Source organism: Narcine bancroftii, chromosome 14, assembly GCF_036971445.1.
Source record: "Narcine bancroftii isolate sNarBan1 chromosome 14, sNarBan1.hap1, whole genome shotgun sequence".
Taxonomy (NCBI): Eukaryota; Metazoa; Chordata; class Chondrichthyes; order Torpediniformes; family Narcinidae; genus Narcine; species Narcine bancroftii.
Window position 1 is genome coordinate 36,557,625 of NC_091482.1, and position 14,270 is coordinate 36,571,894.

Genomic DNA, 14,270 nt, shown 5'->3' on the forward strand with positions numbered 1-14,270 from the left:
TTGCATGATAGAGGATACGTGTTTTTTTTTGTGTTTTTTTTTTAATTTTTTATTTTTCACACCATAAATCACATTAGCCATGATATACACTTTTTCTTTTTCACACATATACAGTGACTTTTTCTCCCCCCCTCCCTCCTCCCAAGCCACCCCCCACCCCCCCCCCCCTCTCATCCATTTTAGGTATACAATCTATGTTGCATTAAGCCAGTCAGACAATGTTGTCATTCAACAAAAATACACCAGAAATTCTACTGAGTCCATTCTTTTCTTTCCTTCTCCTTCCATCAACTTAGGTAATGTTTGTCCCCGGTAGGTTTTCGCTATTGTATTTAATGTAAGGCTCCCATACTTGTTCGAATATTTCAATATTATTTCTTAAACTATATGTTATTTTTTCTAATGGAATACATTTATTCATTTCTATATACCATAATTGTATTTTCAAATTATCTTCCAATTTCCAGGTTGACATAATACATTTTTTTGCTACGGCTAGGGCTATCTTAACAAATCTTTTTTGTGCATCCTCCAAATCAATTCCAAATTCTTTGTTTGTTATGTTACTTAGGAGAAAGATCTCTGGATTCTTTGGTATATTGTTTTCTGTTATTTTATTTAATATCTGACTGAGATCATCCCAAAATTTTTCTACTCTCTCACATGTCCAGATTACATGAATTGTTGTTCCCATTTCTTTTTTACATCGAAAACATCTATCAGATACTGTTGGGTCCCATTTATTTAACTTTTGCGGTGTAATGTATAGTCTGTGTAACCAATTATATTGTATCATACATAGCCTCGTATTTATTGTATATCTCATCGTTCCAGAGCATAACTTCTCCCATGTTTCCTTTTTTATCTTTATATTTAAATCTTGTTCCCATTTTTGTTTAGTTTTACCATTTGTTTCCTCATTCTCCTTTTCTTGCAGTTTAATATACATATTTGTTATAAATCTTTTGATTAACATTGTATCTGTAATCACATATTCAATGTTACTTCCCTCTGGTAAACTCAAGTTGCTTCCTAATTTATCTTTCAAGTAGGATCTCAGTTGGTAATATGCCAGCGCTGTATCTCCAGTTATATTGTACTTATCTCTCATTTGTTCAAAGGATAAGAATCTACTTCCTGAAAAACAATTTTCTATTCTTTTAATCCCTTTTTTTTCCCATTTTCTAAAGGCAAGGTTGTCTATTGTAAAAGGGAGTAGCTTATTTTGCGTCAATATTAGTTTTGGTAATTGATAATTTATTTTATTTCTTTCTACATGAATCTTCTTCCAAATATTGAGGAGATGATGTAATACTGGAGAAGTTCTATGTTGTACCAATTTTTCGTCCCATTTATATAATATGTGTTCAGGTATCTTTTCCCCTATTTTATCTAATTCTAATCTCGTCCAGTCTGGTTTTTCCCTTGTTTGATAAAAATCTGATAGGTATCTTAATTGTGCGGCTCTATAATAATTTTTGAAGTTTGGCAATTGTAAGCCTCCTTGTTTATACCATTCTGTTAATTTATCTAGTGCTATCCTTGGTTTCCCCCCTCTCCATAAAAATTTCCTTATTATTTTCTTTAACTCTTTGAAGAATTTTTCTGTCAGTTGTATTGGCAATGCCTGAAATAAGTATAGTATCCTTGGAAAAATGTTCATTTTAATACAGTTTATCCTTCCTATCAGTGTTAGTGGTAGATCTTTCCAATGCTCTAAATCGTCCTGTAATTTTTTCATTAGTGGATTGTAATTGAGTTTATATAATTGGCCTAGATTTTTGTTTATTTGTACACCAAGGTATCTTATTGCCTGCATTTGCCATCTGAATGGAGATTCCTTCTTAAATTTTGAGAAATCCGCATTATTCATAGGCATTGCTTCACTTTTATTTACGTTTATCTTGTAACCCGACACTTCTCCATATTCCTTCAATTTCTTATATAATTCTTTTATTGATAGTTCTGGTTCTGTTAAGTACACTATAACATCATCCGCAAATAGACTGATTTTATATTCCCTGTCTTTTATTTTTATTCCTTTTATATTATTATCTATTCTTATCAATTCTGCTAGTGGTTCTATAGCTAGCGCAAACAATAAAGGTGATAGTGGGCATCCCTGCCGCGTTGACCTGCTTAAGTTAAATTGCTTTGATACATGTCCATTTACTGTCACTTTCGCCAATGGTCCCTTATATAATGCTTTAATCCAATTAATATACTTCTCCGGTAAACTGAATTTTTGCAATACTTTGAACAAATAATTCCATTCTACTCTGTCGAAGGCCTTCTCTGTGTCTAAAGCAACTGCTACTGTAGGTGCTTTATTCCCTTCTACTGCATGAATTAAGTTAATAAATTTACAAATATTGTCTGTTGTGCGTCTTTTTTTGATAAATCCAGTTTGGTCTAAATTTACCATTTTCGGTACCTGTTCTGCTAATCTGTTTGCTAATAGTTTAGCTATTATCTTATAATCTGTGTTTAGCAAAGATATTGGTCTATATGACGCTGGTGAGAGTGGATCTTTCCCTTGTTTTAGTATTACTGTAATTATTGCTGTTTTACATGAATCTGGTAAGTTTTGTGTCTCATCAATCTGGTTGATTACATCCAGGAGGGGCGGTATTAATAAGTCTTTAAATGTTTTGTAGAATTCTATTGGAAATCCATCCTCTCCTGGTGTCTTATTATTTGGTAATTTTTTTTATTATCTCTTGTATTTCTACTGTTCCAAATGGTTCTGTTAATTTATTTTGTTCCTCTATTTGTAGTTTTGGTAGTTCAAGTTTAGTCAAAAATTCATCTATTTTCCCTTCTTTCCCTTCGTTTTCAGTTCGGTATAATTGTTCATAGAATTCTCTAAAGTTTTCCTTAATTTCTTTTGGATTATATGTAATTTGTTTGTCTTTTTTCCTTGATGCCAATACCAGTTTCTTAGCTTGCTCTGTCTTAAGCTGCCATGCTAGGATTTTGTGCATTTTTTCACCTAGTTCATAATATTTCTGTTTTGTCTTCATTATATTCTTCTCTACCTTATATGTTTGTAATGTTTCATATTTTATTTTTTTATCCGCCAATTCTCTTCTTTTAGTTGTATCTTCCTTCATTGCTATTTTTTTTTCTATGTTTACTATTTCCCTTTCCAACTGCTTTGTTTCCTGATTATAGTCCTTCTTCATCTTGGTTACATAACTTATTATTTGCCCTCTAATGAATGCTTTCATTGCGTCCCATCGTATAAACTTATCTTCCACTGATTCCGTATTTACTTCAAAATACATTTTTAATTGTTTTTCAATAAATTCTCTAAAATCCTGTCTTTTAAGTAGCATGGGGTTTAATCTCCATCTATACATTCTTGGAGGGATGTCCTCTAGCTTTACTGTCAATATTAAGGGTGAATGGTCCGATAGCATTCTCGCTTTATATTCTGTTTTTCTTACTCTATCCTGCATACTAGCTGATAACAAAAATAGGTCTATTCTTGAGTATGTTTTATGTCTAGCCGAGTAGTATGAGTATTCCTTTTCTTTTGGGTTTTGTTTCCTCCATATATCCAAAAGTTTCATTTCTTGCATTGATTTAATTATAAATTTGGTTACTTTGTTCTTCCTGTTAATTTTTTTCCCCGTTTTATCCATATTTGGATCCAAATTCAGGTTGAAATCCCCTCCTATTAGTATGTTCCCTTGCGTATTAGCTACCTTCAAAAAGATATCTTGCATAAACTTTTGATCTTCTTCGTTAGGTGAATATATATTAAGTAGATTCCAAAACTCCGAATATATCTGACATTTTATCATAACATATCTCCCTGCTGGATCTATTATTTCCTCTTCTATTTTAAATGGCACCTTTTTACTAATTAATATAGCCACTCCTCTTGCTTTTGAATTATACGATGCTGCTGTTACATGTCCTACCCAATCTCTCTTTAATTTCTTGTGCTCCAATTCAGTTAAGTGTGTTTCTTGGACAAATGCTATATTAATTTTTTTCCTTTTTCAGTAAATTTAGTAGTTTCTTCCTTTTAATTTGGTTATGTATTCCATTAATATTTAAAGTCATATAGTTCAGCGTAGCCATTTTATATTTTGTTTATCTTCTCTTTCCGTTTTTCCATCATTACCTTTCCTCCTTTTCCATTTCTGTTTTCTTATTTTCAACTCTTTATAAGACAACATTCCTACAACATCCAACATTTTCCTTATTCTCCTATTTCTATCTTCTTTATCCCCAATCTCCCCTTCCCCTCCTGAGTTGTCCTTTATCCCTTGTCGGACAACCACATCTCCCCTCTCCATTTGGATTTGCGAATCCACTCGCAAGCGTCAACTGATTTTGCAGTGACCGCTATTTCCCCCCACCCCGCCCCCCCCAGAAAAGATTTCACTTTTCATATGTCACAAAGGTCACTCTTTTAATTCCCTCCTTATTCTCTCTATTCCATTACCTTCCCTTATTAATTCTTGTCTATACTATCTATATTTTCCTCTAAGTACAGATACATTCACGTATGCACATTGTCTCTATTCACTCTTATACCTCTTTACCCGCATACATATCAATCGTGATCATTTTTACTCTCATTACCCGTCTTCATCCCTCAGTCTATTTTTGTCTTTACCCACATACATATCAATCGTGATCATTTTTACTCTCATTACCCGTCTTCATCCCTCAGTCTATTTTTGTAATTGTTCTGCAAATTTTCGTGCTTCTTCTGGATCCGAGAATAGTCTGTTTTGTTGTCCTGGAATAAATATTTTCAATACCGCTGGATGCTTTAGTATAAATTTATACCCTTTCTTCCATAAAATCGCCTTTGCTGTATTGAACTCTTTTCTCTTCTTTAGGAGTTCAAAACTTATATCTGGATAAATGAAGATTTTTTGCCCTTTATACTCCAGTGGTTTGTTGCCCTCTCTTACTTTTTCTATTGTCTTCTCCAGTACCTTTTCTCTTGTAGTATATCTTAGGAATTTTACTAAAATAGATCTTGGTTTTTGTTGTGGTTGTGGTTTAGAGGCCAATGCTCTATGTGCCCTTTCTATTTCCATTTCTTGCTGTAGTTCTGGACATCCTAGGGTCTTAGGGATCCACTCTTTTATAAACTCCCTCATATTCTTGCCTTCTTCATCTTCCTTAAGGCCCACTATCTTTATGTTATTTCTTCTGTTATAATTTTCCATTATATCTATTTTTTGAGCTAGTAGTTCTTGTGCCTCTTTAGTTTTTTTATTAGATTCCTCGAATTTCTTTTTTAAGTCTTCTACCTCCATTTCTGCTGCTACTGCCCGCTCTTCCATCTTGTCCATTTTCTTTCCCATTTCTGTTAAGGTCATATCTATTTTATTCACTTTCTCTTCTGTGTTGTTTATTCTTCTTCTTAAATCATTAAATTCCTGTGTTTGCCATTCTTTAAATGACTCCATGTATCCTCTAACAAGAGAAAGTATATCCTTTACCTTGCCTTTCCCTTCTTCTTCTAATTCACTGTACTCTTCCTCTTCTTCTTCCTCTGGGTTGGCCATCTGTTGTTTCTTTGTTGCCCTTTTCTTCTCTTCTTTCTTGTTTCCATTGTCTTCTGTGGTCTCTTCTTGCTGCAGGTGTTCTGCAGCTGTCGTTGCCGGCTGTGGAGATCGACTCCCCAGCTGGTCCCCCCTCCCGTCGGTGTGTTTTTTTTCATGCGCATGAGCGGTTGCGCACTTTTACTCGGCTCTGCGAGCCATTTTTGTAGTCCTATTTCTACCGACCTGAGGAAGCGGGCTTCTCTCTCCACATCGGGCCTCTTCGGACAGGTAAGGCCTTCTCTTTCTTCCTCCGTTGTCTTCTCTTCCTCTCTTCTTACCGTTGATTTTGATTTTTCTTTTTTTGTCGCCATCTTCTTTCCACCTTTATACTCACTTTTCTTTAACTTTTATTGTGCCTTTGTATTTTCTCTTGTTTTTCCCGACTTTTCTGGAGAGGGCTGGAGTTCACCGTCCGGCCACTACTCCATCACGTGACTCCCCTTCCAGGATACGTGTTTAATGATGAGTCATTTAAATGAGATGTGTGGGGCAAGCTTTCTGTTGCCTGGAATGGGCTGCCAGAGACATCCTACAGTTAGGCAGAGGGCTCTTGATCAGTTCAAAGGGATGCTATTCCTGTAGATGTCACTGGACACATGATCAGGATATTTGCTCAAAGGATATATTGTCGGTGCCACCAGGGATATGTGATGTCAAGCATGAGGTGCAGCCTCCGATCTTTTTGCTTCTGCTAATGGTTTTCCCTAGTATTGCTCATTGGCCATAAAACCAGGCAGCAATAAGGATGGATATATTGTGGAATGGCATCTATCTTTGATGGGTTGCAGTCACCTGGGATTGCAAGTCCTACCCCTCAGCCTAAAGGCCAGAGAACAGGATCACATGTTATGGGCTTCTCTTCAACACCGAGGGCCTATTGCAAATATATTCTTGACTATTACGTCTCCTTAAATTACTTCTAGGGAACAACCATCATCCCAAACCTTACCTCGGCCTTGTTCGATGAAGACATTTGGATGACTCCACATGAGTTTAATCCCGTACACTTCCTCAACTCAGATGGGAACTTTGTGAAGCTAAAAGCCTTCATCCCCTTCTCTGCAGGTAACGTGGGGTCCGTGGTTCGTTAAATGTGCGGAGAGATTCACGTGTGGTGTGGAGGTCCAGTAACCTCCTGTACTACACAGATGGTGGAAATGCTGTTGGATCTGTAAAATTCAGATCATTAACCTCTAAATTTACGTCAACTGTCAAAAGCATTTAAGGCCACCCCACTGTGTAAATTTTTAATGGCAATAAAATCAATTGAGTGCAATGAACTTCTGCTTCACTTTAACAATGGGAATGCCACTAATTCTGTAAGAGGTCAGTGAGGGATGGACGAGGCTGAATGATGTCAGAACTTGGACACTGCATGGGAACTCATTGCATTTCAATGACAGTGTTGTTCCACCCATGTGTCAGGACACTAACTACTCTTGTCCCTCACCTTACAGGTCATGGTGTGTGTTTGGAGGAGCTTATCTCTCTGAGTGCAAAACGGAAAACTGAATCACTGTGTGGAGAACAAAGTTCGCATTTGACTTGATTAGATCAGGGCTGTTGTGAAATAAGCAGTGTGAGTCTTGCCAGCCATGGTATCACAGCAGAGTTCATAATGACGAGAAAGAGGACTCCTCCTAATGCTAATTATGGGGCATCCAATGAATTGCTGTGACTGTAAATTGAAACATGGAGTCTTTTGAAGTATACAAAAGCCTTTGATTGAAGTATGCAACAGGAAAATGCTCTGTCTCAGATAATGGTATGAAACACAAAAGTCTGCACCTGCTGTGGTTGTAGTGGAAGTACTCAACCGGTCGTGTTGCGTGCACAGGAGGTGTAACCAATGTTTTGGGCCTGGGCCCTTCTTCATGGTAAGAACCTTCAACATTCTTGTACTGTCTTAGATTGTTAAATGGGCTTCAGGTTGATGAGAGGACAAAAGAGGACAAAGATAGATTTAGAAGGCAGATGTTGAGGGCTGTGAGTATGAAGCAGATGGATATACGGCACCATGAGTAAGAACTCCCCACCCCACCTCCCTGTCAGAAGATGTTCCAACTCCATGTGATCCTACAATCCAGTTGCTGGAAGGCTGTTACTTTTTGCTTTGATTCCACACACCTTGATGACACAGGGATGGCCAGACTTGGGCACGGGTAAGGGCGATTGAGGTGGTAAAATTGGAAACATCAATACATTGAGAGTGACAATGGTGCAATAATCTCCTGGCATTCCAACTGCTCGCCATTATTTCAAAGCTTCAGACCTGGAGCTGAGCCACTGGTCGACCCTGAATCACAGGTTCCTTCCACCTCCCTCCTCTCCCCAGAGCCAGCAATCTGTCCCTCTTTGCACAGAACAGTGCACACTGGCACTGGGGAGATGAAGTCACAGCAGCCAGATATCTGGTCAAGCAGAAGTGTGGCTCACTGCATGTCTCCCATGGAGTACAGCAACGTGCTCTCATCAGCAAAGGGAGAGCAGTAACCTGGTCACAGACTATCTCTCTGTCAGGACAGTGCTTGGCCATACGGTGAGGACAGTGCATGGCCCCATGGCGAGGACATTCCGTGTTGAGGACTTGTACATCAGAGACCTGGTGTGGAGGCTATTATATCAGGCGGTGCCCTGCAAAAAGCTTTGGAGTCAGTACACAGATCTCCCAGCTGTCTGCTACTTTTGCGGACAGGAGGAGACTGTGTACCTCATGTACATTGGATGTGTGAGGTTGTAACCCTTCTTTGCCTTTCTGATGAGGCTACTCCTCACATTCTGGTTGCATTTTTGCCCCACCCTCTTTACCTTTAGCCACCCAGTGAGGAAGGGGGCAGGAAGGAAGGGAGACATCCTGATCGCCTTGCTCCTGGGCCTGGCCAAACTGTTCATCCATGGCTCATGGAAGCGAGTGGCTCAGGGCTCCCCCAGCAATGAAGTGCAGGAGATCTTCCAGGGATATGTTTGCGCCCGGGTGTCTTTGGAAAAGGAGCATGTGCTGTCCACAGGAGCCATGGAGGGGCTTTGGGAGCATTGGGTACCGTCGAATGTGTACGTCATCCTTGACAGGGATGGCAATTTTTTAATATAACTATTTTTTGTGGTTTGTGTATAGTAATTGTTTGGTGACTCCAGTATATTTGTGCAATAATGTACATGTGAAATAACATATATTTTTACAAAAAAGAGGACGGAATATAATGGGGATGGATCCCTCCACCTTACCTGCAGGCTGGGGGGGGGAGGGGGTCAGGTGTTATCAGCTGCAATGGCATGTTGAGTAATCCATCATTATGATCGCCAACCACCCCCAACCCCCCCCCCCACTTCCTGCTGCTCAGACTGCTGTGTCCTGAAGTTCCGTCCAGTGGGAAGCAATAACCCTCAGTCCCCCATGGGCAAAACAAAGGCTGTTCCTCATACAGACGGCCCCACAGTACCCAGGGCTGTGTGCATATCCGCTGTCGATGGATGAAAGGGGGATGACCTGGTGCCAGGAACAAACCTCTTGGCTGCAGAGCGGGGTTGTGCCTCAGTGCCCCCTGCCCATGAGGGGAAGGGGTGCCTCCTTCATCCTGGTGATGAACAGTCAGCGTGGGCACCAGAACAAATGTTAGAGAGGGGCATTAGCATGTTAAAGGGAGGTACCATACAAAGCTCATCATCCGCCCCTCCACTATAGGGGCCCAGACCACTGCTTTTATGGTGTCAAGCATCTTTAGCTGCTAGTGGCACAGCTAGGGGGCGGATAGAGAATCACTAATGTGCGTCAAGTTAGGCAATAGCCAGAGGTGGGGTTGGGTTTGGCAAGCGATGGCTGTGACCATATTGGGGGGGCACAGCACCTTGCTTGGAGGGGGAGTGCTCGCGAATGCTTCCTTCAACCCCCCTTGATGTCAACCCTAAAGGCAGTCCCCAGCCATGGGGTACCATGCCCCCTCCCCTACTTTGTAGTTTCCATTCCTTTACCCTGAATGGGGAAGGGGAGGGGAACTGAGTGAGGGCAAGTGAATTGGGGAGAGGTGGTTGGGGCGCAACCATCAACAGCATTTGAAGCGTCAAGGCCTGTGAGCAGGATACGCAGTACGAGTGCGGGCCAGTGGAGCGCAGCTTGTTTCACTTGCATCCTCACAACAAGTGTTATGTCCAGGTTGTACCATCTGAAGTCTTAGAAACATGAAAAAGGCTTGTAAGTTTACAGCATGTCAGGCTACTGGGATGCGCATTGATACAATGTCTCCCACTCCTCATGCACCATTCTCAAGTGTGATGTGGCTCTTAGTGTTAATGCTCTGGCATAAAGTAGTCCCAGGTTTCCTCATTATCTAACATCCCTCCTTCTTAAAAAAAAATTAAAATATTAACATTTTAAAAATTTATTACAACTTAAAAATCATTACTGTTTCTTTATCTGCAATTGCAATTAAGAATGAACTATTTTCTTTACACGTCTGCAGTTCTATATTTTTTTCAGCGGAATCGCACTGGTGGGAGGATGTTGCTTCTCCACCTCTTAGAATGGAGGACCATCACCTTCCCAAGATCGTGTTATATGGCGAGCTCTCCACTGGCCACCGTGACAGAGGTGCACCAAAGAAAAGGTACAAGGACTGCCTAAAGAAATCTCTTGGTGCCTGCCACATTGACCACCGCCAGTGGGCTGATATCGCCTCAAACCATGCATCTTGGCGCCTCACAGTTTGGCGGGCAGCAACCTCCTTTGAAGAAGACCGCAGAGCCCACCTCACTGACAAAAGGCAAAGGAGGAAAAACCCAACACCCAACCAACCAATTTTCCCCTGCAGCCACTGCAACCGTGTCTGCCTGTCCCGCATCGGACTTGTCAGCCACAAACGAGCCTGCAGCTGACGTGGACTTTTACCCCCTCCTTAAATCTTCGTCCGCGAAGCCAAGCCAAAGAAAGAAGACCTTGAGGCAATTGTTTGGTTCTGTGTTTCTCCTGCTGCTGGCTGTGCAGTCGTTGTGGTGTTGTTGGTCGGGGTTTCTTCTCGTGTCCCTCACAAGATGTTGGAATTACAGAAGCTGCTGGTGCATCTGGAGCTTTTCGTGTCCGATCTGGTGTTGGGCGAATGTGGGTCCTGTTCCTGCCAGATTCTGTCTCAATTATGTATGACCTTGGCATTTCAGCTTTCCTAACAACCATTGCTGGACTGCAGGTTTTAATCACTGGATCTTGAACATGCACATGCTGCCCTGTGAAGAGTTCTGGTAATGTTTGTTATAATGTTGACGATTTCCCTCTTGTATGTTCGTCAACTTATTTCCTCTTGGTGACCTGGTGGATAGATTTTGCTTGGCAGGGTTGTTTTGTACTTTCTGCCATTCAGAAATTCTGCTAGGGACTTCATGTCAGGCTTCAGTGACTCTCGACATTTAGTGAGAGTGAGTTTAATTGCCTCTCAGTGAATCCATGGCCCTTGGGGTGATGTGTGATGATGTAGTGATGGTGAACCCATATTCTGCAGCTATTTCTCTGAATTCACGCCATGTGAATTGGGTCCCATTGTCGCATATCACTTGTTTGGGTATGGCCTGTTCTGTGAAGAGCGCTCGTACTGCAGCAGTGATGGTTGGTGCTCTCAGGTCCTTCACTTTCCTGATGAAAGGGAATTTGGAAGAGTAGCAGGACACAATGAGATCCCACTCTTGGTTTTCTGTGAATAGGTCTGCTCCCACAGTGTGCCCTGGCCTGGCGGGTATTTCAGTGGGAATCACCTCTTCCTTTTGTTGTGTATTTCTGGCCTGCTGGACATGTAGCCACCATGTTTTCGATGTCCTTATACATGCTTGACAGTAAACTGCTGACTTTGCTCGAAGTTTGCATTTGTCCAGTCCCATCTGGCCTTGGTGTATTTTCTGGAGAATTTCTTTTTGTATTGTCTCTGGTATTATCAGCTGAGACCCTGCCAGCAGTACACCATTTTCCAGGGATATGTCGTCCCTGATAGACCCATACTGACATAGGCTGTACCTGTTTTATCCTTTCTGGCCATCCCTGTATCAGCTGTTGTGAGAGGAGCTGCAGCTCTTTGTCTTTTGCTGTTTCTTCTTTAATCAGGTTTAATTTGTTACTGGTCACACAGACGAGGTGATGATCTCTGTGTCTTTCATTTCGTATTTTTCATTTGGGGAAAGTCGTGACAAGGCATCGGTGAGCACCATTTCCTTCCCTGGCCTGTACTTCAAAGTAAAGTCGTAACATTGGAGCCGGAGGAGTAGCCTCTGTAGTCTGGCTGGTGCCTTGCTGAGGTCCCTTTTCTGGATGTGCTCCAGCGGGCGATGATCACTCTTTACCACAAACGGTCTCCCATAGAGGAATTGGTGGAATTTTTCACATCCATATATAACTGCCAACAGCTCCCTTTGCTGTTGTCAGGGCTTTTGATGCAAAGGCTCAGTTTTCCTAAATGCACCAATGCTGCCCCAAGGCCTCTGATGGAACCATCTACTTGTAATGTGGCAGCTTTTTTTCTGTCGTAGTAGCTCAGTTCTATTTCTCTGCAGACCACTTCCACATGCTGATGCGATGGTGACCACTGAAACTCCACATCCTCCTTCAGCAACTCTCTGAGGTTGGTTGTGTGGTCTGCCACATGTGGGGTGAAGGACCTCATATATTGGACCAGGCCGAGGAAGCTTCTTAGTTCCTTTATGTCCTTTGGGTGTTCCACTTCAGCAATGGCTGTTACCTTTTGTGGGCTTGGCCTGACCCCTTCAGGTGTGTCCACCATTCTGAAGAACTGGTTCTCCTCTACCTTAATGATGCATTTGTCTGCATTAAGTTTGATGCCAGCCCCTCTTGTTCTCTCCATGGCTTCGTGTAGGTAAAGATCATAGGTTTTCTTGTCTCCGCCAAAAATCTGGACGTTGTCTGTGATGCCAATGGTGCCCTTGCATCCCCTGTATGTCTCATCTATCTTTTGCTGGAAGATGTCTTGGCTCACCTTTAGGCCTAAAGGTAGTCGCAGTAACTTGTACCGGCCGAAAGGAGTATTGAACGTTGTGAGCAGTGTCAATTCTTCATCCAGCTTCACGTTCCATTATCCATTCTTTGCATCTAGTTTGCTAAAGATTTTGGTTCCCACTAGTTCAGAAGTGATGTCATTCAGTGTTGATGTTGGATAATGACCTCTTTTGCCTGCTTGGTTTAAGTCTTTGGGATCCAGACATATCCTCAGGCGGCCATTCGGGTTTTCCTTTATTACAGTGGCGTTCACCCAATCGGATGGCTCGACCACTTTCACTATCACTCATTTTCTTCCATTTCTTTGTTGAAATGTTCCTGTTCTAGCCTTTGTTTCAGCTCTATTGGCACCTTCCATGGAGCATGGATTATTGGTTAAAATTTCCAAAGCACCCGACTGTGTCATCAAAGCATTCAGGGTACATGTCCGTGAGCTCGGCCTTGTTTGTGATCGGAGGGCATTGTTCAGCAGGATGTCGCTATTAATCCTCTTGGACATTTTCTTCTCCCTGATCAGAGATTACAGAGATTAGCTGCAAGTCCCGACAAATATTCAGGCCTGGGATTGCTGGTCCGTCGAAGAATGTGCCTATGAAGCTCCTTCCTTTATGTCTGCCTTTTATTTGGACTTTACCTAGCTGTTTAATCACGGGGCCACCATAGGCTGTGAACGTGACATTTACGAATTCTATTGTGCCTCCTCCAGGTGGAGGAGAACATTCACCATGTTCTTAAAGAATATCTGATGGTACAGTCGTTGCTTTGTGATCAAATGTCCAACTTTATTTTCAAGATGAACATTGTCAGTTTGTTTCTTTTCACTTGGATCGTGGTGTGCAATTCACCTTTTCCTCCCTTCCCTTTTTTGGATGTCTCATGGAGGAGTATTGTTTCAATATCGAGTGTCAGTGTATCGGAATCACTGCTGTTGCTTCCCTCGACGTGATGTACTTTCCTTCAGTATTCTAGTTTTCTCTCTCTTTTTGTACCAGACCCAGTGATTGACCTTCCCACGGGTCCTGCACTTCGAACCATATGTGGGGCATTCCTTGCCGTCAAAGGGGTGTAGTCTGCTGCACCTCCTACAATTCTCAGAAGCCTGCGGCTTTCTCTGTGTGCGCTTTTTGTCATCGTCCCTTCTATCTCTGTGCTGTGTGTTGGTCTGCACAGAGAGGGATTGCATTTGCCTCCGAATGCCCTCAAAGGCCTTTGCTGAGTCTGTGGCACCTACTGGTTTCAAGTTGTCCATGAGAGCTTTCTGCATTTCGGGATGAGCGCTTCCCCAGATTAGTTGGTCAACTATTCTCTCCTCTATATCTTGGAACTTGCATTTCACAGCAATATTCCTTAGGCTTGTGAGGAAATTATCTACCAACACGTCAGGCTCTTGTTTTAATCCCTTGAACTCGTATCGCTTTATTCTATGGTTGGATTGCGGTTCCAGATGAGATAACCCTTTCTGGGTTATTTTCTTCCTCTTCGACCAGCTTCCAGCTATTAAACACATCTAGTCCTCACTCCCCTGTCCAAAGAAGGATGTAATTAACCTTTTCCTCTGGTGTAGCTCCCTTGAGGAAACTTTTGAATGCCAGGTTCTGCTTGAACTTTTTGAAAGCCTCTACGATGTCACCAGCTTCCCCGTCCATTACTGGGTGCAATGTTGCTACTGCCACTTTCTTCTCCAGAACTGGTAATCAGATCATGGG

General features: G+C 41.8%; 1 protein-coding gene across 1 annotated transcript in view; it reads left to right on the top strand.

The window, feature by feature from the left end:
- The first annotated feature begins 7,142 nt into the window (after nucleotides 1–7,142).
- LOC138749673 (cytochrome P450 2D15-like) overlaps nucleotides 7,143–14,270 on the top strand; it is a 70,890-nt gene continuing 63,762 nt past the window's right edge. The window contains exon 1 of the mRNA XM_069911393.1: nucleotides 7,143–7,456. Within this exon, the coding sequence (XP_069767494.1) occupies nucleotides 7,454–7,456 (3 nt within the window). The 5' untranslated portion in view covers nucleotides 7,143–7,453. The remainder of the gene's footprint in view (nucleotides 7,457–14,270) is intronic.